Raw genomic sequence first — 25,980 nt, forward strand, 5'->3', positions numbered from 1 at the left:
GGATTCCTGTTTGCTACTGGTCTAACTGGGGCTTCCTGGTTTGTTGGACCCAGGAATGTACGCAGGTCTGAATCAAGGTACACCACTGAGAGTTCCAGATTTGAGAGTTCCGTGTTTGTGTGATGTTGCCATTACAGTAAGTACCCACATACTATACTGAACAAAAATATAAACGCTACACGTAAAGTGTTGGTCCCATGTTTCATGAGGTGAAATAAAAGATCCCGGGAATTAGTTTACATCCCTGTTAGTGAGCATTTCTCTTTTGCCAAGATAATCCATCCACCTGAAAGGTGTGGCATATCAAGAAGCTGATTAAACAGCGTGATCATTACACAGGTGCACCTTGTGCTGCGGACAATAAAAGGCCACTCTAAAATGTGCAGTTTTGTCACACAACACAATGCCACAGATGTCTCATATTTTGAGAGAGCGTGCAATTGGCATGCTGAATGCAGGAATGTCCGCCAGAATTGAATGTTCATTTCTCTACCATAAGCCGCCTCCAACGTCATTTTAGAGAATTTGACAGTACGTCCAACCGTAGACCACATGTAACCACGCTAGCCCAGGACTTCCACATCCGGCTTCTTCACCTGCGGGATCGTCTGAGACCAGCCAACCGGACATTTTACATTTTACATTTGAGTCATTTAGCAGACGCTCTTATCCAGAGCGACTTACAGTTAGTGAGTGCATAAATTTTTCATACTGACAGCTGATGAAACTGAGGAGTATTTCTGTCTGTAATAAAGCCTTTTGTGGGGAAAGCTCATTCTAAATGGCTGGGTCTCGCTCCCAAATGGGTGGGCCTATGCCCTCACAGGCCCACCCATGGCTGCGCCCCTGCCCAGTCATGTGAAATCCATAGATTAGGGCCTAATGAATTTATTTCAATTGACTGATTTCCTTACATGACCTGTAACTAAGTAAAATCGTTGAAATTGTTGCATGTTGCGTTTATATTTTTGTTCAGTATAAGTTCTCTTTTTACTTTCCTTGACTGTGATGGGACGCAGCATTAGAATCATGGGTAAGGACTGGCACAATGGTGAATTATTACAGGATAATCAGTGATGTAGTGGTAAACTCTGATCACTGGTCGTGTTCAAAAAAGTAAGCTCCATATACTTTTAATGACTTTTTCCACAAAAGGTGGATTTGTCACACCCTGATCTGTTTCACCTGTCTTGTGCTTGTCTCCACCCCCCACCAGGTGTCTCCTATTTTTCCTGTGTTTTCTGTTTGTCTGTTGCCAGTTCGTTTTGTTTTGTCAGGTCTTACCAGTGTGTTTCCCGTTTCTCCTGTTCTAAAGTTCTTGTTTTCTACTCTTCCCGGTTCTGACCTTTCTGCCTGTCCTGACCCTGAGCCTGCCTGCTGTTCTGTCCCTGATTGACTCTGCCTTGGATTACGAACCTCTGCCCGCCCTCGACCTGCCCTTTGCCTGCCCCTTTGTTATAATAAATATTCTGAGAATCGAACTATCCGAACTAATGGCAGGTGTGTTAGTTACCTTTGCGGCATCCTGCAGGCTCTGGAGGCGTGTCTTTGCGCTCTGCTGCAGCTCCTCGGTCCATCTGCTCAATTGTTTCACCTGCTGGCTCCACCCCTCCGTTTGTAGCACCTCCCCCAGCTGCCCCTCCCTTTCCCCCATGGCCTCCAGGTCACCATGAAGACCACGACACTCTCGCAACACCGCCTGTCACCATGGGAACACAGAGCGGTAGAGATAGAATAAGCGCTAAACAGACATCACTCAGGCTATGGACAGCTCTAAAGAACCTGACTGGCTGCGCTTTAAGTCACTCAATAATGAGACACGCACCTGATGGGCTCTGATTTGCTCCTGAAGCTGAGAGGCGGAGCTCCAGATGATGTTACCAGTGACCAGGGCCTCTGCTTTCTCGGCCCAGCCCAGGAGGAACCGCCTCATCCCCTTATACTCCTCCAGCTGCTGCTCTGCCTGCTTAGCACACAGGGTGGGAGATGAGAAAGGAGAGGTGAGGAGAGAAGGAGGAGAGTGAGAGACATACTTCAGCCAGCTCCTCTGAATATTGTTGTCATCGCCATATACATTTTTACATTTTAGTCATTTAGCATTTATCCAGAGCGACTTACAGGAGCAATCGGGGTTAAGGGCCTTGCTCAAGGGCACATCGGCAGATTCATCACCTAGTAGGCTCAGGGATTCCAACCAGCAACCTTTTGGTTACTGGCCCAACTCTCTTAACCGCTAGGCTACCTGCCGCTCCATATGTTATGAAGTCATGTTAGGAAGTCATGCTAGCACAGCTTATTGCCTAATGGAAGAGTTAAGATTGATGACAGAAAGATGGATGGATACGGATCGACATCTGACCTTGTGTAGTTGGTTGACCCTGTCCTGGGCCTGTTGTGTGGTGAGGCACTGGACCTCAGCCAGTCTGGACACGGCGTCTCCCAGCTGCTTACACAGTAGAGGGTTTTGGTCCCCAAACTCCTGTACGGCTACACCCAGCTCAGCCAGGGAGCGACCACAACCCTCACACTCTTCACACAGACACTAGAGGTGGAGAGAGGGAGAGGAAGAGGGGGAGAGGGGGAAGGAGATGGGGAGAGGGAGGAGGTATAAGAATCCCATCTGGAATATTTTTCACAGAAGTGGGTCACTCTTGAAAGCAGGGGGGCAGCTCTTGTCATTCCAAGTCTTCACTAATACCCCTATAGACCAATCATTAACCTCAATGTCTGAAAATTAATTGCCAGTTTAATGAGGGCGAATTACCTTGGTTTCCTCCTTGGCCTGCTCCAGGTCTGTAGCCTTCTCACTGATCTTCAGAGAGATGGTCTTCAGCTTCCCCTCAATGTCCTGCAGTCTGGAACTAAAGTCCTCCTTCACATCTCTGGTCTGCTGAACCTCTCTCTCCCTCGACTGGACCTGGAACAGTCATGGCAGATATTAGAATTATAAAATATCCATGGACATTTATAAGGGTGCCATCATCTCCTATTGAACTCTTATTTGTCTCATTATTATGCTACAACACATTTCCTAAAAGCTTGTGTCAGAGTGCCCTCTAGAGACCAAATGCAAGAAGACCCACCAAAACTGTGAGACCCACAGAATAGCTAGGTTTAATCTAAGACTATACATTTGAATTACAACAGATTTATATAATCAGTAGTATAACTAACTAACTAAGATCACCCATAGACAGAGTATGGAAGCCAACATTAGTTCCAGAGAGGGAGGGTACCTGGTCCTCAGCGGAGCCCAGGGCGAGTGTCACCTCAGCCAGCTGCATGCTCAGTTCAGAGGGCAGGGCTGCCTGAAGGTCCTGGTACTTGCTCTGTTGCAGCTCCACCATCCTCTCCACACTCTGGCGCCTACTGATGACCTCACCATGGGCTGTCTGTGTGATACATTGACAATAAGGGATTACTACTGGCTGCAGACTTTTTGGATATGGAGAAAAGTGTGCCTTTTAACAGGTCAAGCACTGTGTGTGTGTGTGTGTGTGTGTGTGTGTTTGTGTGTGTGTGTGTGTGTGTGTTTGTGTGTGTGTGTGTGCTTGTGAGTCCACACACTAGTACCTCTAGCTCGTGCAGCAGTGAGTCCAGGTCAGATGAGGGGCTCAGTAGCAGTCCCCTGGTGTCCTGGATCCATCCCTTCACCAGTCCCAGCTCCCTCTCCACCTCCTCCCTCTCCCTCAGCTCCTGCTGCACCTGGGCCCTGCTACCACGCACCTGCAGCACCAGGCTGGGGACACACATGACATAAGATGATACCTCATTGTCTTATTACATAGAAATTCGATTTTCATCTCAAACCTGCTTCACCGTCAACACAGTAGCGATAATTTAGTAGAACCAATAGTGGAATAAATGTAGCCATAGCACTACTGCAGAATTACACACAACCCCCCCTCCCTACTTCCCTGTTTACCTCTCATATCTCTCCAGCATACTCCTGATCTCCTTCAGACAGGGTGTCTCTTCTCTGGTCTTGTCAGTTTTCTCCATCTCCATCCCCTCTTCCTCCTGGTCCTCTCCTATCAGGCTGAGTGTGTGTTGCCCCAGCAGGGCCAGGGCTGACTGCTCTCTCTCCACCTCCAGGCTGAAGGAGTCATGGTATTCCAACAGGCTCTGTAGCGCCGCCCTGGTGGCTGCCTTCTCCACTGTGCTGTCTGGGACACGAGCATGGAGGTCTACTGACACAAACCGTACCTTCTCCATCTGAGGACAGAGGCAGAAATATTTCATGCCAAACATAAACATTTCAATTGAAATTCAGGAACATTTTAGTACAAATTTATATTTTGTGACATTTTAGCTAAGGTACTTGTTAAGCAGTTGTTAATTAGGTTGTACAGTGTACTGATTAGGTTAGACCAAAACTCTGTAGCTCCGTGGTTATTTCTCTCTTCTAGTTAATTCTTCTTGAAGTCCTTTTGTGTCGTCCTTGTTCTTCCTGTCATGGTGCATAGAACCAGCCACAGGAAACTGACCCAGTCATTTATAACGGTGATGTCATGTCCAGTTGAACAATGGCCCCACAGAAAGGCCCCGGATAACAAGAACACGTCACATCAAAGGATGTGAGCATTTCCTATCTGATAACCTCATTTCCTGTTAAGGAGTAGTGCTTTGTGGGAGCCCTTGTGAGTTGGAAGTGGATGGAAGGCGGGACATTTTTTTCCTGCTTCCCCCTTCTGTGCTGCTTTGGCGGGAGCTCATCACTGGCCTGATGCCTAGAATTACATCAGTGTACACCCACTGAGTAGTGGCTGTGTCTGAGCTAACATCCAACAGAAGTGACCTAAATCCACAGCAGTATGAATTCTTAGAGTAACTCCTGATCTCAGAGGCAACAAGCTTGAGCCTCAACCCACTCCTCAAAAGTATCAACAAGGGGTGCATTGTTTCATTGAATGTATTTGAAAATACATAGACTGAGGCTGTTAGCTGCTGAAAACCACATGTAGCCTAAAGTGTTAAAATTGCCAATGTGCCCGCAGGAATCCTACATGTGTGCACCTACAATAACTACCTTTTCCAATGCTATAATATACATACTGTATGTTGATATAGAAACATCTCCTACCTTCTCCCTGAAGCTCCTCCAGTCCCGAGCTGTGTCCTCCAGCGCTCTCTCCTGGGCTTGCGCCACGCTGCGCAGCCGGGTCCAACGTTGCCATAGAGATGACACAAAGTGACCAATAGCAGCTTTGCTGGACTCAGACCCAACCAGCGCCAAATCTGTGGCCTTCTCTTTCAGGGCAGTCAGGGTGGGTTCACACCCATCAATCAAAATCACCAGAGACTAGAGAAATGAGACGAGAGAGACAGAGAGAGGGAAGTTTAAGTTGTAAGGATAGAGAGAGAGGAGAAGAAATCAGAGGTCAGAACTTCCACAAACTCACAACAGAAATTACAGAAATTCAGTGAAAGAAAACAGTCATAACCAGTCTTAGCTTGCCTTGTAGCTCTGGAGTTTGTCCTCAGCCTCCTGGCTATTGGCTGCCTTAGCCGAGGGGAACGCAGTCATCATACTTCCTGTTTCATTCATCTGTCTAATCAGCTCCTCTCTCTCCATCTGGAAGGAGCTCCACTGAGCAGCACAGCTACAGACGACACATTCATTTTAGAGCAGTTAGATTCTGTAACACACACACGCACCGCACACTCACACCATGTGGGACCTTACCTCTGCAGATCCTCCCGGTGACCCCTCAGCTGCTCTTTGACCTCTGACCCCTTCTGTCGCATCACCTCCACACCTTCTTTCTTTCTTTCACTTTCTTTCATCTCCTTCTTCACTTCCAGCTCCACCAGACCATCCAGCTGAGCACCCAGGGTCTCCAGCTCCTCTAGCTTAGCCATGAATGCCGGTTCCTGGGCTGAGATCTCCTCCAACTCCCTGAGGCTCTCTGTCTGGTTCTCCAGCTCTATTCCCAGGGTGGTTCTCTGGAGAAAAGCCCCAGCTTCGTCAAGCCACTGGCAGGCTGACTGCTGGGTGGAGTGGTGCCTCTGGACCAGGGACAGGGTCTGATCCAGGCTCAGCTAAAGTACACACAAAAGGATAGAATGTGTTGGACTTTTCATTGGAAAGTAATCTCATCCCAGTTAAAAAGTAAGTGCTTACTGTATGCCAAAGGTCAAGAGGAGAATGAGTGGCAACCACTCATTCACTGCTAATGAGAGATTTTATCAGTTATCAGGGGATGAATGTATCCAGGATAAGTAATTCACTAGGAGGACAGATTAAATCATCATGAGACTACTCAGATAAATAATTGAAGTACTTATCGTGAGATCATGACAATTATTAATTTAACTGGTCTGTTATGAATGTCCTTTCAGACAAAGCCTGATAACATGGGGGAGAGGTTATTACAGATGAGTCAGACCATCAATGATTATGTAAAAGAAAGGCTAACTTTTCAGCTACTTCAGCCAACAGTTTTGGTTTTCAACATCATAAAAAAACTAGACTTGATATCTTATGCTCATTTTATACATTATCTTTAGATCCAGTGTGTACACATACATTACACAATAGTATAGTACATTTACCTGCTTGGTGCTAAGTGCTTGTTGGACATCAGCCCCCAGCTTAGCCAGCTCCTCTAGCTTAGCCTCCACATGGGCAAGGCAGGTCTCGTTTCTACTGCTGTATCTCTGCTTCTCCCTGCTGCCCATGGCATCTGCTACCCTCAGTCTGGACTGCACCTCCTCCTCTACCACCTTCAGTCTCCTGACCTCCTCCTCTACCCTCTCAACTTTCACCTCTGGAAGGGTCAATAGTTCCCCAAGCTTCTTCCTCAGACTCTTCAGCCAATCCGATGTCCGCCCAATCTCTTTCTCAAATTCTTTGTCCTTCTTGAGACAGTTTTCACATTCTGTAACACAACCTTTTACTTCCGACCTTATGGACTGCAGCTCTTTTTGATGCGAGGTCACTACCTCTCTGGAGGCCTGGATGGCGGCAGGATCACAGTTCAATCCCAGGTCTTCTGTCTGTTGATTGAGTCTCTCCAGGTGAGAGCCCACCCTTTCCAGATCTTCTAGCAGTGTGTAAAGACTCGTCAGTTTCTCTGTGCCACCTAATTTGGTCTCTGAGTCTGACTTCATTCTTGTGAACTGCTCTTTCACTGACTTCAACTCAGAGTCTAGTTTTGCTGATGTTGCGTTATACTCTGCCAATGTTTTCAATGAGTTGTCTAGATGTTTCACTCTCTGGTCAATGGTCCTTTTCAGATTGTCATGGAGGTTAACCAGCTGTTCTGTCTCCTCAGCATGGCATTGTTGACCCCTGCTGAGAAACCCCTCAGTCTTCCTCCTCAGCTCTCTCACCGCAGGGCTGAGCTGAGCCAGGCTTTCAGACAGATCTCTATGGTCGTCACGGAGATGAACAACTTCCTGTTCTTGAATACTGACTGTCCGTTTCACTAAACCGTCTAACTGCTCCTGAAGCTCCTCCAATGCGCTACAAGTGACATTGAAGAAGCAGCCGTAGTCCTTTCTCTCTAGGATAGCCTGCTGGATCCTGTCCCTCTTCTCTTTGGCTAACGCTAGGATGCTGTTGTATTGTTGAGGGAGGGCGTTCAGCTTTTCGTCCAGGTAGCAGTGGTCTACCTCGTTTAACGAGGGGAGAATCTCCTGCCCCACCCTCTGGACGATGAGTAGGAGGTTCTCGTACTCCGACGCCTGCTCTAGAACGTTCTGGAACTTCGCCAGTCGACCCTGCAATTCCGAATCGTCATCAGCGTTGCAGGTGAAGTCAATCTCGGGGAACGTAATGCCATCTGCCCGTCTCAGCCAGTGACACGTCCTATCCAGGTCGACCTTGAAGTACTTCCTGGAGGTCAGGGCTCTGTCCAGGTCCTGCAGGCGATTGGTGGTTCTCTGGAAGGCCATCTCAAAGACCCTCTGGAGCTCCTCCAGCCTGGTAACGGTCTCCCCCCGCTCCTGGTCCGTGGCGTCCCTCTCCAGGTCACGACCCTGGGCCCACAGAGAGGCCAACTCCCCCTGGTAGGCCCGCAGGCCGCTCTGGACCCCTCGACACGTCACCACCTGCTTGGTCAGGTCATCAGGGAGGAGAGCCACGTGGTCATCCATTAAAGCCTTTCTCTCCTGCTGCTGGACCCAGGACAGAGCCCTCCCCACAGCCTGGAGGAACTGGGTCCGCTCTGTGAAGGCCTAGAATAATAATCACACATTTTATTCATAAAGTACTTTTCTTTTTTGTCATATTTTTATTTGAGTGCCTTAAAATAATTGGGACTTCAACCACCATTCCATCAGTCCACAATTTTAATGAGAGAGCACTACTGCAGAAAAATGTATAAATAAAATAAAAATGGAAAAGCAATTAAATAACAATAAAATGGATGTAAATTAAAACAAGATTATTACAGACATGAAAATCTAAATGACTACCAACCTTGCTGAGGTACTTCCTCCGCTGGCTCACCCTGGCCCCCAGTGCCTCCACCTCTCCCTCAGCCTGGAGTACCAGCTCCTGCAGGCATCTCCTCTCGCTCAGCCCCAGCCTAGAGGCCACGCGCTGGGCCTCACTCACTGCCTGGCCCAGCAGCTGCCCCCGAGCCTCCAGCTCCACACACACACTCAGGTGGTCGAACAGGAAGCTCTGGGCCAGGTCTGGAGGAGGGCTGGTCTTCAGGGCTGATGTTAGGGCAGGACGCTGCTCCTCCATCCACTCCCGGGCCTCCCTCAGCTGGGCTTCCACCAGACCAAGGTCCTCCAGAGTCTGGGAAGAGTCCTGGATCTTCCCCTGGATCAGGCGGTCTAGCTGGGACCAGCGCTTCTCCAAGTGGCCCACCTGGACATAGAAAACAACAAGTCTTTAGTAGAAACTTGTGGACAGTTATTCAGAGATATTGTTGGCAGTGCTTAAACATTGATCACATACATTAAAACACATGCAGGATAATAAAGTGGAAATGGACCTAGGTTTAACCAAACTGAACTGAGTTTTTATAGCACCTGTTGTTTGACCAGCTCCTTGTCCAGCAGGCAGAGGCGCGGCAGGACGGCCTGTCTCTGGTCCCTCAGCTCCTCTAGAGTTCCTCTCTGGTCCTCCAGGTCACAACACAGCTTTCTCAGAGCCTCCAGGTGCTCACTCGTGCTCTCTGTGTCCGCCCTGAGACACACACACAGGGAGGGGGATAGGGAGAGGAGGGATTACTGTATGAGTCCACACTTTGAACAGTGTGTGTGTTTGTGTGTGTGCGTCTGGTGTGCGTGCGTTTGTGTGTCCAGCTTCATCATACCTGGCCAGATAGTCCCACTCTCTGGACACCTGGTGGAAGAGCTCCTCCACGGCAGCCACACACTCATGGTACTCCACGCTCCTCTGCATGTCCTCCCCCCTCTGCCCCTCCAGCTCCTCAGCCCTCTGCTCCAACTCCTCCCAAGCCCTCCTCAGACCTCCCATCTCCTCCAGGGCAGGGGAGGCCTGGCCCTCAGTCAGCCCAGCCACAGCCTCACTCAGCTGGGTCACGTCGGCCTGCCTCACTCTGAGCTGCTGTAGGAACTCCTGGTAGAATGAAGATGGTATTAGTATTGTACTGTCAATGCTCTCTGCTCAGGTCATTGTGTTTGACTGGTAGACTGTTTTAGAGCCAGTAGCCATGATAGCACTGAAACAACCATGCAAGTGTTGATCTATCCATCCATCCACTCATCCATTCATCCATCCAGCCATTCAGTATAGATAAGCTAACAGATGACTACACCCAGTACTGACCTGTGCCTGATCCAGTTGGTTCTGGGTGATCTTGGGCTCCAGTTCAGCCGGTCTCCTGGAGAGGTTCTGCAGCTGCTGCTCTGTCTCTCTGAGTTGAGCCTCCAGATCAGCCCGCTGCTCCTGAACGTCCCTCCAGCTCTCTGCCACCTCCTCGCACACCAGCATCCTCTCCTCAATCTACATACACAGAGGAGATGGAAGCTTTATATCTGAGGTACGTTAAGGATTGGAATGTTGCATAATGCTTGAAATACAGTATTCACTGGTACGCAGTCGTACAGTTTGTCAGCTGATGTTTATCGATTGACATTGTAATGCCATATTGACACATAGAAACCAATGCCCAGTCAATACATTCCCAATACAGTCTGTGGTTGTGGCTAGTGAACCGTACTGAGATGTACTCACCTGTAGTTTGACCTGCTGGATGTCTTGGGCGGTCTCCCTCACCCTCTGCTCTGAAAGGTCACAGGTAGAACACACCAGCTGTAGGTAGGTACTGGCCTGCTCCTGGAGAGTCCGCTCATGCTTCACCTGGACAGTACAGTAGGTGAGAGACCAATCAACACATAAACCATTACACTTCAGGAGTGAACGGGTCTATTCAATTGAATATCACCTTCCCATTTGCAATTGCATACGAAGTATGAAATTATATACATTATGTCATGTTAATGTCTTATATATAATAATTATAATAATATATTATACAGTGGGGGAAAAAAGTATTTAGTCAGCCACCAATTGTGCAAGTTCTCCCACTTAAAAAGATGAGAGAGGCCTGTCATTTTCATCATAGGTACACGTCAACTATGACAGACAAATTGAGAAAAAAAAATCCAGAAAATCACATTGTAGTATTTTTAATGAATTTATTTGCAAATTATGGTGGAAAATAAGTATTTGGTCACCTACAAACAAGCAAGATTTCTGGCTCTCACAGACCTGTAACTTTTTCTTTAAGAGGCTCCTCTGTCCTCCACTCGATACCTGTATTAATGGCACCTGTTTGAACTTGTTATCAGTATAAAAACACCTGTCCACAACCTCAAACAGTCACACTCCAAACTCCACTATGGCCAAGACCAAAGAGCTGTCAAAGGACACCAGAAACAAAATTGTAGACCTGCACCAGGCTGGGAAGACTGAATCTGCAATAGGTAAGCAGCTTGGTTTGAAGAAATCAACTGTGGGAGCAATTATTAGGAAATGGAAGACATACAAGACCACTGATAATCTCCCTCGATCTGGGGCTCCACGCAAGATCTCACCCCGTGGGGTCAAAATGATCACAAGAACGGTGAGCAAAAATCCCAGAACCACACGGGGGGACCTAGTGAATGACCTGCAGAGAGCTGGGACCAAAGTAACAAAGCCTACCATCAGTAACACACTACGCCGCCAGGGACTCAAATCCTGCAGTGCCAGACGTGTCCCCCTGCTTAAGCCAGTACATGTCCAGGCCCGTCTGAAGTTTGCTAGAGTGCATTTGGATGATCCAGAAGAGGATTGGGAGAATGTCATATGGTCAGATGAAACCAAAATAGAACTTTTTGGTAAAAACTCAACTCGTCGTGTTTGGAGGACAAAGAATGCTGAGTTGCATCCAAAGAACACCATACCTACTGTGAAGTATGGGGGTGGAAACATCATGCTTTGGGGCTGTTTTTCTGCAAAGGGACCAGGACGACTGATCCGTGTAAAGGAAAGAATGAATGGGGCCATGTATCGTGAGATTTTGAGTGAAAACCTCATTCCATCAGCAAGGGCATTGAAGATGAAACGTGGCTGGGTCTTTCAGCATGACAATGATCCCAAACACACCGCCCGGGCAATGAAGGACTGGCTTCGTAAGAAGCATTTCAAGGTCCTGGAGTGGCCTAGCCAGTCTCCAGATCTCAACCCCATAGAAAATCTTTGGAGGGAGTTGAAAGTACGTGTTGCCCAGCGACAGCCCCAAAACATCACTGCTCTAGAGGAGATCTGCATGGAGGAATGGGCCAAAATACCAGCAACAGTGTGTGAAAACCTTGTGAAGACTTACAGAAAACGTTTGACCTGTGTCATTGCCAACAAAGGGTATATAACAAAGTATTGAGAAACTTTTGTTATTGACCAAATACTTATTTTCCACCATAATTTGCAAATAAATTCATAAAAAATCCTACAATGTGATTTTCTGGATTTTTTTTTCTCATTTTGTCTGTCATAGTTGACGTGTACCTATGATGAAAATTACAGGCCTCTCTCATCTTTTTAAGTGGGAGAACTTGCACAATTGGTGGCTGACTAAATACTTTATTTCCCCACTGTACATGATCAAAACCCCAGTTCACACTGTAATCCCAGTTCAATGTGTACAGTATATCAGAGTAGGCATTGTAACTAGCTACTGTTTTGACTAAGCCCTTATAAAGGTATGCCAGCCAGATAGCTCCAATAGGTAATAGGTGGTGTTGGTGAGTGACCTGCTGTAGTGCCTCCTCCAGGCTAAGAGGGAGATGTGCAGGGGGCTCTGGTTCCTTTGAGACTGACACCAGCCAGGTCTGACACTGCTGCAGAGCATCCTGCAGACTGACATGCCTCTGCAACTCACGGTCCAAACTCTGGTACACCTTGGGGGGGGGAGAGAGAAAGAGAGAGAGAGAGAGAGAGAGAGAGAGAGAGAGAGAGAGAGAGAGATGCAAAGAGAGAAAGAGAGATAGATGGATGAAAAGATAAAGTGGTAGAAGAGATCAAATAGAGTTGGATGAAAATCAATTTAAATTAAACAGATTCACAGCGAGTAGTAGCCTCTTCTACATTGCAATGCCCTGGCCTGGGCCAGGAAAACTATTGTAATGGATGGAGAAAACACCCTATGAAAGACGTTACCTAATTTCCATAAATCAAAAACCCTTCTATTCCCAAGTCCCTTTCATAAACAATAAACGTCTGGCTGGTAAATAGCTAAATAATGTTGTGTTTGACAGGTGTTGAATGCAGAGGCGTCCCTGCCCTACAGGGGAGAGAATAACAGCAGGCCATGATTGACATAGTTAATATGAGAGCCCTGAGGGGTGTGATCCGTGATAGACATGTGTTGGCACAGAGCCTAGCAGGGTTGGCAGCAGGGGTACGAGGGTTTGCAAGGTGGCTGGGTTAGAGGGATATTGGGCTGGGCTGGGAGTCTGGGACTAAGTTGGCAGGCATGGCATGGCATGGCAAGGCTGGATCGGCAGTTGTAGAATTGGCAGAGGGGTGTTGATAAAGTGTGGCTGGATCACACGGGTTGCCAGATTGGCTGAATAGGGCTGTATTGGGAGGTGAGCTGTTGACAGTGTAGACTAGCGGTATAGGGCTTGCCAAGATGACAGAGTCGATTATGAGGGTTGCCAGATTTAGCTATTTTGGCCAAGAATGATAAAATCAAGTTGACGGGGAGAGCAAGGAGGGAGTAATAAGGTAAGATTGAGATAGAGGCTTGGCTGGTACTATTGGTCTGTGTTGGCAATGGTGGTTGTGCTCTGCTTTGGCAGGCCTTATTTGGCAAGGAACCTTGGGTTGGCAGTCAAGGGCTGTCTTGGGAGGAAGGTTTAGGTGTTTGTATGGGTTGGGATTAAGTGAGTGGCTGGGCTACTGCAGTGTTGACAGAGAGACTGTGTTGGTGTGTGTTATAGTCTGTACACAAAATTATATATATCTGTCTCATTATAATTTGAATCGAAGGACTTCTTTAATGTCCACCCCCCCCACCCCCTTCCTCCCTCCCTTAGTACTCACTCTCTGTGCCGTGCTGCAGATGGCAGAGTAGCTGTCTCGGGTGCCTTGCTGCTGAGCCTGGACCTGCTGTCTCAGCCTGCTCTGCACACGCTCACTGCAGCCCTCCACCAGGTCATCTCCCCTCTCCTTCAGCCCAGCCAGGCGGTCCTCAAAGCCTGCTATCTCCTCCATGATGGCCTGGACAAGGGGGGAGAGGAGGAGAGGAGCCAAGCACTCTCTGGGTTAGTGAGGGGTCTGGTTGAAGAACATGGTGGACATCAAATAGACAGAGTGCATGCTGAGCCAAAGGATCAGATTGGATGGATGAACTTGAGGAGAGGTCAAATCGAACAAAGAGAGAAAGAAATGTGGCTATCATACTGAGATATTTATGTCTTGCTCATGAGATAAAAGGATGAACACTGTTTTTACTTGATTGCTATAGTTTAGAACCTGGCATGCCTAAATTAGGTGGCTCAGGATGGCTTTGCAATAGCAAATAAAATAAAAACACTCTGAAAAAGCCATTGGATTAGTGTAATTAATAACACAGCTGTCTGATTGGTCACCTTGTGGCTGGCCAGCTGCTGAGTGGCTGCCTCCAGGCCTCCGCCCACCGCGGGGTCTGGGGTCACCATCCTGCTGGACATCTGCAGCAACCACCTCTCCACTTCCTGTAGCTCCACGTGGTACACTTCCTGCTCTTTCACCTGGCCCTCCAGGCGCTGCACATGGGCCTGAGACACACACATTGTCATTCACACAAGCATACATACACATTAAGCGTCCACACACAGGCCCACAAACACACGTCAGTAGCAGTACTAGCAGTGACCATAATAGTGATAATCAAACCAGCAACAACAGTTCTCTAATGCTACTCTTTTGTTCCTCAAGCAAGGGGGAGGCTGATGACATTACATTTGACCATCAGACCAACTCCTTGAATGCCCTACTCCTGGAAGTTTGCAGTAGTCTAAAAAACATAATTTTTTACCCTTTAATGTGTGTACTTTACTGAATTTATACTTGGGATATCGCTTTTCAACAGTAAAAGTAAAAAAGAATAGCTGGAGGACATCTTTAAAAACCCATCCGTATTAGTAGATCCTCACAGTGGCAGCGTTGCATAGCTCAGTGTAGTCCGTCTGTAGTTTGTTCATGTTGTCTCTGATGGAGGGGTACTGGACTGAAAGCAGCAGAGCCTCTCCCTTCTCCACCACCAACCTCACCGCCGAGTCATGGGACTGGACCGTCTGCAACAAGGCCTGGCGGAGGGAGGGAGGTAAGGAAGGAGGGCGAGAGAGAGGGAGAGAGGGAGGGAAGGAGAGACGGAGGGAAGGAAAGACGGAGGAAGAGACAGAGACAGAGACAGTCTTTGAAGAACATTTGACCGTTATGCTATTTTGGGTTTGCTGCCTCTATTTTTGACTGTAGGACCAACAAAGTACAGTTGAAGACGGAAGTTTACATACACCTTAGGCAAATACATTTAAACTCAGTTTTTCACAATTCCTGACATTTAATGCTAGTAAAAAGTCCCTGTTTTAGGTCAGTTAGGATCACCACTTTATTTTAAGAATGTGAAATGTCAGAATAATAGTAGAGAGAATGATTTATTTCAGCTTTTATTTCTTTCATCACATTCCCAGTGGGTTAGAAGTTTACATACACTCAATTAGTATTTGGTAGCATTGCCTTTAAATTGTTTAACTTGGGTCAAACGTTTCGGGTAGCCTTCCACAAGCTTCCCACAATAAGTTGGGTGAATTTTGGCCCATTCCTCCTGACAGAGCTGGTGTAACTGAGTCAGGTTTGTAGGCATCCTTGCTCGCACATGCTTTTTCAGTTCTGCCCACACATTTTCTATAGGATTGAGGTCAGGGCTTTGTGATGGCCACTCCAATACCTTGACTTTGTTGTCCTTAAGCCATTTTGCCACAACTTTGGAAGTATGCTTGGGGTCATTGTCCATTTGGAAGACCCATTTGTGACCAAGCTTTAACTTCCTGACTGATGTCTTGAGATGTTGCTTCAATATATCCTCATCATTTTCCTTCCTCATGATGCCATCTATTTTGTGAAGTGCACCAGTCCCTCCTGCAGCAAAGCACCCCCACAGCATGATGCTGCCACCCCGTGCTTCACGGTTGGGATGGTGTTCTTCGGCTTGCAAGTTCCCCCTTTTTCCTCCAAACATAACGATGGTCATTATGGCCAAACAGTTCTATTTTTGTTTCATCAGACTAGAGGATATTTCACCAAAAAGTACGATCTTTGTTCCCATGTGCAGTTGCAAACCGTAGTCTAGCTTTTTTATGGCGGTTTTGGAGCAGTGGCTTCTTCCTTGCTGAGCGGCCTTTCAGGTTATGTCGATATAGGACTCGTTTTACTATGGATATAGATACTTTTGTACCTGTTTCCTCCAGCATCTTCACAAGGTCCTTTGCTGTTGTTCTGGGATTGATTTGCACTTTTCGCACCAAAGTACATTCATCTCTAGGAGACAGAACGTGTCTCCTTCCTGAGCGGTATGACGGCTGTGTGGTCCCATGGTGTTTATACTTGCGTCCTATTGTTTGTACAGATTAACGTAGTACCTTCAGGCATTTGGAAATTGCTCCCAAGGATGAACCAGACTTGTAGAGGTCTACAATTTCTTTTCTGAGGTCTTGGCTGATTTCTTTTGATTTTCCCATGATGTCAAGCAAAGAGGCACTGCGTTTGAAGGTAGGCCTTGAAATACATCCACAGGTACACCTCCAATTGACTCAAATGATGTCAATTAGCCTATCAGAAGCTTCTAAAGCCATGACATCATTGGCTGGAATTTTCCAAGCTGTTTAAAGGCACAGTCAACTTAGTGTATGTAAACTTCTGACCCACTGGAATTGTGATAGGGTGAATTATAAGTTAAATAATCTGTCAGTAAACAATTGTTGGAAAAATTACTTGTGTCATGCACAAAGTAGATGTCCTTGTCACGAATTCCGCCGAGACTGCTCCTCCTCCTTGTTCGGGCAGGCTTCGGTGTTCGTCGTCCCCGGAGTACTAGCTACTACCGCTTGATGTCTCGATGTTTGTTTAGTCTTGTCTTGTTAGTGCACCTGTTTCATGTTATGTATTGATTAGGTCACCTATAAGTTTCCTTTAGTTTTGTTTGCAGTTGTGTGTGATTGTCCGCCTGTCCGTTGGTGTCTCTGTATGTTCTTATTGTGGAACGAGTATTTTACGCACTGTGTTGCGTAATCGTTTTGCCTCCTGTGTTTTCGAGGCCGTTTGATTTGGTTCTCTATTCAGTCTGAGTAAAGTCGTATTGACTGAGCCTCTGTGTCCTGCGCCTGACTCCTACACCGCATCCACATCAGCTACTGTGACAGAATCACACACCAATACCATGGAGTCAGCAGGAGCAGCGGCGGCGACCGAATCGCTGGAGGATCGGGTCAGCTGCCAGGACGCCAGGATCCAGCAACTCGGCTCCACCATGCAGGAGGTGATGAACACCCTGCGCCGATGGGAACGGGGAGGCGTGCCCACACCCCCTCCTACATTACCATCACCATCGGCCAGCCCCACCAGACCAGCTCCGGAATCCAGTGTGATTCGGCTCTCGCTCCCGAGGGCGTATGATGGCAACGCAGCCGGGTGTCAGGGGTTCCTCCTTCAGGTGGAACTCTACCTGGCCACCATACACCCGGCGCCCTCGGGATACGAGAGCGTTTCCGCCCTCATCTCCTGTCTCTCCGACAGGGGAAGAGGAGCGCACAGGAGTTCGCCCTGGATTTCCGGACGCTAGCGGCGGATGCGGGGTGGAATGAGAGGGCCCTCATCGACCACTATCAGTGTAGCCTGCGTGAGGACGTTCGTCGAGAGCTGGCCTGCAGGGACACCAATCTGTCCTTCGACCAGCTAGTGGACATGTCCATCCGTCTGGATACCCTGCTGTCCACCCGCGGACGTCCCGAGTTGGGGCCGTCCATTCCATCCCCCAGCACCTCCGAGCCGAGCCCTATGGAGCTCGGGGGTGCTGGCGCTAGAGAGAGAAGGAGAGAAAACCCGAGGGGGGCCGTCCCCTGCACCAGCTGTGGCCGTGGAGGACACACTGCGGCCAGGTGCTGGGGAGGGTCTCCAGGGAATCGGGGCAACAGGTCGCGCACTGGGGAGTCATTTCAGGTGAGTAGGCGCCCCACTCACCCAGAGCTCTCTGTTGTTCACTTGTGTATACCTGTGGTATTTCCTCAGGTTGCATCTCATTCCCAGCATAAGGCGCTAGTCGATTCAGGCGCAGCTGGGAATTTCATTGATCGGAAATGTTGTACTGAGTTAGGGATTCCCCTCTTGCCCGTTGATGCACCCTTTCCTGTCCATGCCCTAGATAGCCGCCCGTTGGGATCTGGGTTGATTAGGGAGGTCACAGCGCCACGAAAGATGATGACGCAGGGGGGTCATGAGGAGATTATTCAGTTGTACCTGATTGACTCTCCTGCGTATCCCGTGGTGCTGGGGCTTCCTTGGTTAATCACCCATGACCCCACCATTTTGTGGCAACAGAGGGCTCTCAAGGAATGGTCTGACCAGTGTGTTGGGCGATGTTTAGGTGTTTCCATTGGGGCGACCACGGTGGAGAGTCCGAACCAAGTGCCCGCAATGCACATTCCCCCTGAGTATGAGGATTTGGCACTCGTGTTCAGCAAGACGAGGGCGACGCGATTGCCACCTCATAGACAGGGAGATTGTGCGATAAACCTCCAGACAGGTGCGGCACTCCCGCGGAGCCATGTGTATCCTCTGTCTCAAGAGGAGACGGCGGCTATGGAGACATACATAGCTGAGTCCCTGAGACAAGGATACATACGGCCCTCCACTTCCCCTGCGTCCTCGAGTTTCTTTTTTGTGAAGAAGAAGGATGGAGGGTTGCGCCCGTGTATTGATTACCGTAGTCTCAATCAGATCACTGTGAAATACAGTTACCCTCTACCTCTGATTGCGAGTATGACTGAATCCTTACGCGGAGCGCGTTTCTTCACAAAACTGGATCTCAGGAGCGCCTATAACTTGGTGCGCATTAGGGAGGGAGATGAATGGAAGACGGCATTTAGTACCACCTCAGGTCATTATGAGTGTCTTGTCATGCCATACGGGTTAATGAATGCTCCTTCAGTCTTCCAATCATTTGTGGACGAGATCTTCCGGGACCTGCATGGGCAGGGAGTGGTAGTGTACATTGACGACATCCTAGTGTACTCTGCCACACGAGCCGAGCATGTAGCCCTGGTGCGCCGAGTGTTAGGTAGGCTGTTGGAGCATGACTTGTATGTCAAGGCAGAGAAATGTCTGTTTTTTCCAGGAGTCCATCTCCTTCTTGGGTCATTGGTTGTCCGCGTCAGGGGTGAAGATGGAGATTGACCGTGTGTCAGCCGTGCGTAACTGGCAAACCCTAACCACTGTTAAAGAGGTGCAGCAGTTTTTGGGTTTTGCCAATTACTACCGGAGGTTTATCCGGGGTTTTGGACAGGTGGCAGCTCCCATTACTTCCCTGCTGAAGGGGGGCCCGGTGCGTTTGCAGTGGTCGGCTGAAGCGGACAGGGCGTTTTGTAAACTGAAGGACCTGTTCACTTCGGCTCCGGTGCTGGCGCACCCGGACCCCGCTTTAGCGTTCCAGGTAGAGGTGGACGCATCAGAGGCCGGTATTGGGGCAGTACTGTCGCAACGCTCCGGCACGCCTCCTAAGCTCCGTCCCTGCGCTTTTTATTCTGAGGCTTTGTTCACCCACGTCTTCCGGCACTACGGGGTTCCCGAGGATATAGTGTCTGATCGGGGTCCCCAATTCACCTCTAGAGTCTGGAGGGCGTTCATGGAACGCTTGGGGGTCTCGGTTAGCCTTACCTCGGGTTTCCAACCTGAGAGTAATGGGCAGGTGGAGAGAGTGAACCAGGATGTGGGTAGGTTTCTGAGATCATATTGCCAGGGCCGGCAGGAGGAGTGGTCGGGGTATATCCCCTGGGCAGAGATGGCTCAGAACTCTCTTCGCCACTCCTCTACTAACCTGACCCCTTTCCAGTGCGTGTTAGGGTATCAGCCGGTTCTGGCACCATGGCATCAGAGCCAGATCGAGGCTCCTGCGGTGGATGAGTGGTTTCGGCGCTCGGAGGAGACGTGGAACGCTGCACACGTACATCTGCAGCGGGCCATCCGCAGGCAGAAGGTGAGCGCCGATCTCCACCGCAGTGAGGGTCCTGTATACGCCCCTGGAGATCGAGTCTGGCTCTCGACTCGAAACCTGCCCCTTTGCCTGCCCTGCCGGAAGCTTGGCCGGCGGTTTGTGGGGCCATTTAAAGTCCTGAGGAGATTGAACGAGGTGTGTTACAAGTTGCAACTGCCTAATGACTATCACATTAACCCCTCGTTCCATGTGTCTTTCCTCAGGCCGGTGGTAGCTGGTCCACTCCAGGACAGTGAGATAAGAGAGACCCCTCCGCCCCCACTGGACATCGAGGGGGCTCCGGCGTACTCAGTCCGGTCCATCATGGATTCGAGACGTCGGAGGGGGGGTCTACAATATCTCGTGGAGTGGGAGGGGTACGGTCCGGAGGAACGGTGCTGGGTGCCTAGGAGGGACATTTTAGATCCATCTCTCCTGACTGAGTTCCACCGTAGTCATCCCACGCGCCCGGCTCCGCGTCCTCCTGGTCGTCCCCGAGCCCGGGGTCAGCGCACGGCTCCAGTCAATTCCACAGAGACTGCTCCTCCTCCTTGTTCGGGCAGGCTTCGGCGTTCGTCGTCCCCGGAGTACTAGCTACTACCGCTTGATGTCTCGATGTTTGTTTGGTCTTGTCTTGTTAGTGCACCTGTTTCATGTTATGTATTGATTAGGTCACCTATAAGTTTCCTTTAGTTTTGTTTGCAGTTGTGTGTGATTGTCCGCCTGTCCGTTGGTGTCTCTGTACGTTCTTATTGTGGAACGAGTATTTTACGCACTGTGTTGCGTAATCATTTTGCCTCCTGTGTTTTCGAGGCCGTTTGATTTGGTTCTCTATTCAGTCTGAGTAAAGTTGTTTTGACTGAGCCTCTGTGTCCTGCGCCTGACTCCTACACCGCATCCACATCAGCTACTGTGACAGTCCTAACCAACTTGCCAAAACTATAGTTTGTTAACAAGAAATTTGTGGAGTGGTTGAAAAACGAGTTTTAATGACTCTCTATTGAATCAAAGAGCTGAGGGTGAGTGGTTACAGAGGTACCGTACCTTGTACTTGGCCAGCTGGGCTCTCTTCTGGTACAGTTCAGCTTTAGGTTCCAGAGGGGCACTGAGCATGGCTCTGGTCTCCACCACCCACTGGGCCTGGGCCTTGTACCTGTCCTGGAACTCCTTGGCCAGACACACAGCCCTCTCCAGGGTGCTGTGCTCCTGCCGCAGCCCACCGGCTAGCTCCTCCAGTTGGGACAGCCGGGCCTCCACCTCCCCTCCCAGCCCCTCAGCTCCAGCTTCCTCCAGGAAGCCTGCAGCCCGCTCTGCCCGCTCCCTGAGGGCCTTGAGCAGGCCATGGCCCTGCTGAAGCTCAGCCTGGAGACTCTGGAAGAGAGAGAAGTCATAGAGACACAGAGGATGAATGTTTGATATGTTTACAGTACCGTATAGCTCAGTGTACACAGTGATGCAATCTTTACAAAAATACATGAAAGAGCATTTGTTGAAATAGTGTTGCCTGCATGTGTGAATACACACACAATTTGTAATAAGTTCTAAACAAATACAATTGGATTGAATGTCAATAGAAAAAAGACTGTTGCCAAGATAATTAGATTTGCTTGCACGTAAACTTCTACACAAACACATTTATTTTATTACCAAATATTCTCAGCAAGTATCACATTAATCTTGTATGTGTGATTCTAGCAACATTCCACACACCAACACACATTCCTTTGTTCCTCCAACAACCCTGTTATCCCGTCCACCTGAGGTTTCACCGACAGTGTTTGAGAAGCTCCACTTTTCCTGGAAGGTCTTTGAACCCGGCAGGTGAGCTGACACCTGCATGGTGAGAACCCGGTGAGACCCAGGTGAGAAATATGAAAGGAGGGCCCAATTACCGGGTCCTTATAATGGACAGAGGCAGCGGGGGTTTCCACGACAACCAACCAACACACACACACACACGCACACACGCACACACACACACACACACACACACACACACACACACACACACACACACACACACACACACACACACACACACACACACACACACACACACACCCCCCTCTCCAGGCACATACTTTATTCTATAGGATACCATGGAGCTTTCATCATCACAGGAGAACTATGTAATAACAGCCCAGCTCTGCTGCTACTGCTGTTGATCATACACTAACCTGGTCTGTCTCGGTCTACACACGTTCCTCTGCCTTCTCCATCTGACACACTAAACAAGATGTGCAGGTATGTATGGGACTCTTACTAACACCACCTGCCTTTATGTGTCTAATAATACCATAAACACACAGCTGTTGTTGGTAACTGCCAAGTGTAGATATAATCTCCACTAGTTCCATCACAGACTCTTACTAATGTCATTGTAGTGATTTAGTGTGGAGTTGTCTATGAATGCTGCACACAGGAGGTTGGTGGCACCTTAATTGGGGAGAACGGGCTCGGTGGTAATGGCTGGAGCGGAATAGGTGGAATGGTATCAAACACATCCAATACATGGTTTCCATGTGTTTGATGCCATTCCATTAGCTCCATTCCAGACATTATTATGAGCCGTCCTCCCCTCAGCAGCCTCCACTGATGGTGCAGTGTATTAAACTGCCAGCAGTATAAATGTCATACTCAAATTGACTATCAGCACAGTATGTTCTGTATAGGGTTAGGGTTGTACCTATTATATTCTACAGTACAGAAAGATATTTGTATCCAAACACATTGCATAGTCATAAAGCTCTCTGAGAAATAATTATGGAAAAACAGCAAATTAGTCACTATGGAGATCTATAATTGGCCACACCTAATAAGTACATGTATGTCCAATAACTGTACAAAGCCTGAATCTTTCTATCACTCAATCCAGCAGGATCGATCAGTTATGCTCATTATCATGTTAATCTCCCATCCTCACACTGGGTTCCATCTAGTTCCCCTGTGTGGCTGATGTCTGGTGTTAGTCTGCAGTCTGCAGTGCCACCAGAACACATGTGATGACAACATGTCCTCTGTTCCTATGCAGAGAGGGAGATCGATCCCAGACATGGATTACTGCAAAGCCTGGGTGTGTGTCTGGCGGGAAGGAGTGTGTGTGTGTGTGTGTGTGTGTAGTTAGTGGTCTGGGTGGATTGGGGTGTATGTACTGTGTTATAAGCAGGCAGAGTAATTCATGGATTGCTAGATGAAAAGACAGTGTGTGTGAAATGTGTAGTGTGTTTAAGATGAAGCTTACACAGTGTGTGTGTGTGTGTGTGTGTCTGTGTGTGTGTGTGTGTGTGTGACGCGGAGCGGGAAGGGCATTGCATCAATTACAGTGTCTGTGCCAGCAGGCTCCTGACACTGGTGCTTCTTCATCCTCTGTTTCACAGTGGGAGGGCTCTCTCTGCTACAGAGCTTCCTCTAAAGCCGCTCCCGCTTTGTCTTCATAAAGACACGATCAATACACACACACACACTCTCTCTCTCCCTCCTCCTCACACTCAATATGAACTGTGACAAGTCAACTACTGCAGATATTTTGATGTTTTTATGTAGTGTGCGCACGGACACCGTAATATATAAATCGATTTCTTATCAACTCGAGAAGAGCGATGTCAGATCAGAGAGTCAGACAGGGAACCATCTTGTCAAGTGTCCTTATATTTAGGTACTAAATGCTTTTGCTAGCCTTAGAGCTTGTACATGCAAATATTTGCAACCCAAGCCAAACTGCCTAAGCAAACTTTCACATCACTTTGATGTAATGAACAAGCACCTTATGTTGCTTGGCAAGCAAATAATGTTTTTGCTGGCTAGCATAGTGGATTGAAAAGAGCCTTTCGTATGATTCTGTACTAAAATATATATGCCATTTAGCAGACACTTCTATAGAAAGCGACTTACAGTCATGCGTGCATAAATATTTTATGTACGGGTGGTCCCAGGAATCGAACCCACTACCCTGGCATTACAAGCGCCATGCTCTACCAACAGAGCTACAAAGGACTACAAGCTGACTGCTATGAAACTACCTAGAGTAAAACTAATCATTTCTGTGTAATATAGCACAAGCAAGCTTATTTCACTTTTATCAGGGCACTCTAGCGAGGAGGTGTACCTCAGGGTTCTGTACCAATACCACTCATTTAAGCTACCAACTACTGTATGCCTGGGTTCTATAGCAGCAATCTAATATTGTACAGTAAGTGAACAGAAAAGGAGCCACGTTGAACCCTACTCTACCAGGTGTGTCTGTGTTCCGTACCTCTACTTTCTTCATCTTCCTCTCCATGGCAACCCAGTCCAGAGGCTCCATGCTGGCTGCCACGGTTCTGAAATTCTTCTGGGCTGATCTGAGCCAATCAGAGAAGGACACACAGAGTTTCTCAGCCTCCTCTATGCTCCTAAGCTCCTCCTTCAGCTGCTTGATGGTCTCCTAAAAGCGGATTGGATAAAAGGCTGTGGTATAAGAATGAGTGACATCAGACAGCTTGCATCACCCCAGAACCATGAAACTCAACACCTGAAAATATATATTTTTATTCCTTATACAGATTATTTTTTTTATGTCTTGGATGTGGATATTATTATAAACAAAAATGGTGTTATTGACACATCATTCATTTGACGAATATCTCATGTCCTGTGTATAAAATCCAGGAGTTTTTAGGGGGGGTTTGACATATCATCCACTTGACTTAGACGGTATGGCTATGAATGAGGAGGTCTTTTTTGGATTTGGCACATAATCCACTTGACTTGCAGATCCCGTGGCGTGAAGCTCCAATTAGCTGATAGTGCTGAGTGCACACCTTTACTGCAGAGATGGAGACGGAGGTAACAGCTCTGCACCACGGCCCATATGGCCCCACGTTTCACACAGAACAATTGTGTGTGTGTGAGAGTAGAGAGAAAGGGTGGGAGAGAGACAGAAAGAGGGAGTGTGTCTGTGTGTCTGTGTGTGTGTGTGTCTGTGTGTCTATGTGTGCGTGCATGTGTGCTTGCGTTCACAAGCACACTTGAGAGAAAGTGTGTGTACTGTAGCCTACGTGAGAGACAGAAAGTGTGTGTGTGAGAGTGAGAGGTGCTACTGCAGGTGTAAAAATCAATGGCTCCGCCGGCATTGCCCTTCCACTCTAGGCTCCAGCAGTGTGTGTGAGGAGTGTGAGATTGCCTTCTGTAGCGTTTAATTACAGACTAAGCCCTGGACCAGAGGAGCACCATTGATTTTCCTTTAGTTCTCCCAAGAGTAGCAGACAAATGAAGAGACTGGCTTCTGAGTGTACTGGGTGTGTTCTGGGGCTCAACTGAACTCTCACTGCAGTGATACAGTACAGCCTCAAGACAATGAAAGTCACTGCAACAAGATCTATTGCCAGACAACTGGGCTATGAGTGTAAATGCAATGTTATCTTATGTACATTTAGTTCATATCAGAAAGATCAGTCAGTAGAGACTGTCTCACCTGTGTGTTGAGTATCAGGGTGTGGTATCGGGCGGTGAGCTGGGTGGCTCTGGTGCTGACCCGGCTGCTGATGTGGGTCTCCTCCAGGACCTGCTGGGCCAGAGCAGACAGCCCATCCACCTCGCTCTGCCGGGCTAGCACACGTTCCTGCCACAGCTGCACAACCATTCACAGAGAAAGACAGAGTTACAATTAGATACTGTAGATGGTTTATATCAAAATGCCATTATTTTGACATCCCATGCCAAAATTGTACCCGTTGGTTTGAGACCATTGAGACACAGCCTAACTCAGTGTAAACGATCCTTCAACACTACTAGACAAACCACAGTCTCTTTCCTCTCTCTATCTAACCCCTACCTGGAGCTGGTTTAGCTGGGCATCCTTGGAAGCTCTGTCAGACCTGCGATGTCCACGGATGTTGGTCTTCCCCTCCATGTCGTCCAGCCACAGGGCCAGGCTCTGGAACCTCTGGCCCATCTGCCTGAGCCTGCCCAGGGTATTGCCCAGCGTAGCCCTGGTCTCCCCCAGCCGGGCCTGGTAGGCCCCCCACTCACGCTGTGCAGTGTCTAGAGCTCGGTCCTCGATCTGGGGCGCACCCCACGGAATCACCCCATCCCTGCTTGACAGCACAGAAGAGAGCAGGGACTGGCCCTGGGAGCAGCGCTCCTGGAGGAGCTGTGGAGGAGAGGGAGAATGGAGGTAGAAAATAGAGAGGGGGGATGATACAGTAGAGCTGGGACAATAAACCAAAAATTCCAGACACCGACATTGCCTTTCTCTTACCGAAGCATTTTACATACGGCGGTCATTTTCTGTGATTTTGCTACA

At 48.5% G+C, this 25,980-nt stretch overlaps 1 protein-coding gene across 1 annotated transcript in view; it reads right to left on the reverse strand.

The window, feature by feature from the left end:
* The window catches only part of syne1a (spectrin repeat containing, nuclear envelope 1a), a gene marked incomplete at its 5' end in the record, with an annotated part of 201,450 nt that overhangs the window by 69,886 nt on the left and 105,584 nt on the right, over window positions 1–25,980 (reverse strand). The window contains 24 exons of the mRNA XM_084149547.1: window positions 1,514–1,699; window positions 1,826–1,963; window positions 2,360–2,542; window positions 2,765–2,917; window positions 3,237–3,392; window positions 3,574–3,739; window positions 3,926–4,215; window positions 5,084–5,302; window positions 5,459–5,603; window positions 5,687–6,042; window positions 6,556–8,181; window positions 8,426–8,824; window positions 8,989–9,145; window positions 9,276–9,541; window positions 9,752–9,928; window positions 10,160–10,285; window positions 12,220–12,366; window positions 13,514–13,690; window positions 14,062–14,229; window positions 14,608–14,760; window positions 20,742–21,068; window positions 23,950–24,120; window positions 25,150–25,305; window positions 25,510–25,827. Of these exons, the coding sequence (XP_084005673.1) occupies window positions 1,514–1,699; window positions 1,826–1,963; window positions 2,360–2,542; window positions 2,765–2,917; window positions 3,237–3,392; window positions 3,574–3,739; window positions 3,926–4,215; window positions 5,084–5,302; window positions 5,459–5,603; window positions 5,687–6,042; window positions 6,556–8,181; window positions 8,426–8,824; window positions 8,989–9,145; window positions 9,276–9,541; window positions 9,752–9,928; window positions 10,160–10,285; window positions 12,220–12,366; window positions 13,514–13,690; window positions 14,062–14,229; window positions 14,608–14,760; window positions 20,742–21,068; window positions 23,950–24,120; window positions 25,150–25,305; window positions 25,510–25,827 (6,360 nt within the window). The remainder of the gene's footprint in view (window positions 1–1,513; window positions 1,700–1,825; window positions 1,964–2,359; window positions 2,543–2,764; window positions 2,918–3,236; window positions 3,393–3,573; window positions 3,740–3,925; window positions 4,216–5,083; window positions 5,303–5,458; window positions 5,604–5,686; window positions 6,043–6,555; window positions 8,182–8,425; window positions 8,825–8,988; window positions 9,146–9,275; window positions 9,542–9,751; window positions 9,929–10,159; window positions 10,286–12,219; window positions 12,367–13,513; window positions 13,691–14,061; window positions 14,230–14,607; window positions 14,761–20,741; window positions 21,069–23,949; window positions 24,121–25,149; window positions 25,306–25,509; window positions 25,828–25,980) is intronic.

This window comes from Coregonus lavaretus (genome assembly GCF_964263955.1).
Source record: "Coregonus lavaretus genome assembly, chromosome: 31".
In the NCBI taxonomy this organism is placed as follows: Eukaryota; Metazoa; Chordata; class Actinopteri; order Salmoniformes; family Salmonidae; genus Coregonus; species Coregonus lavaretus.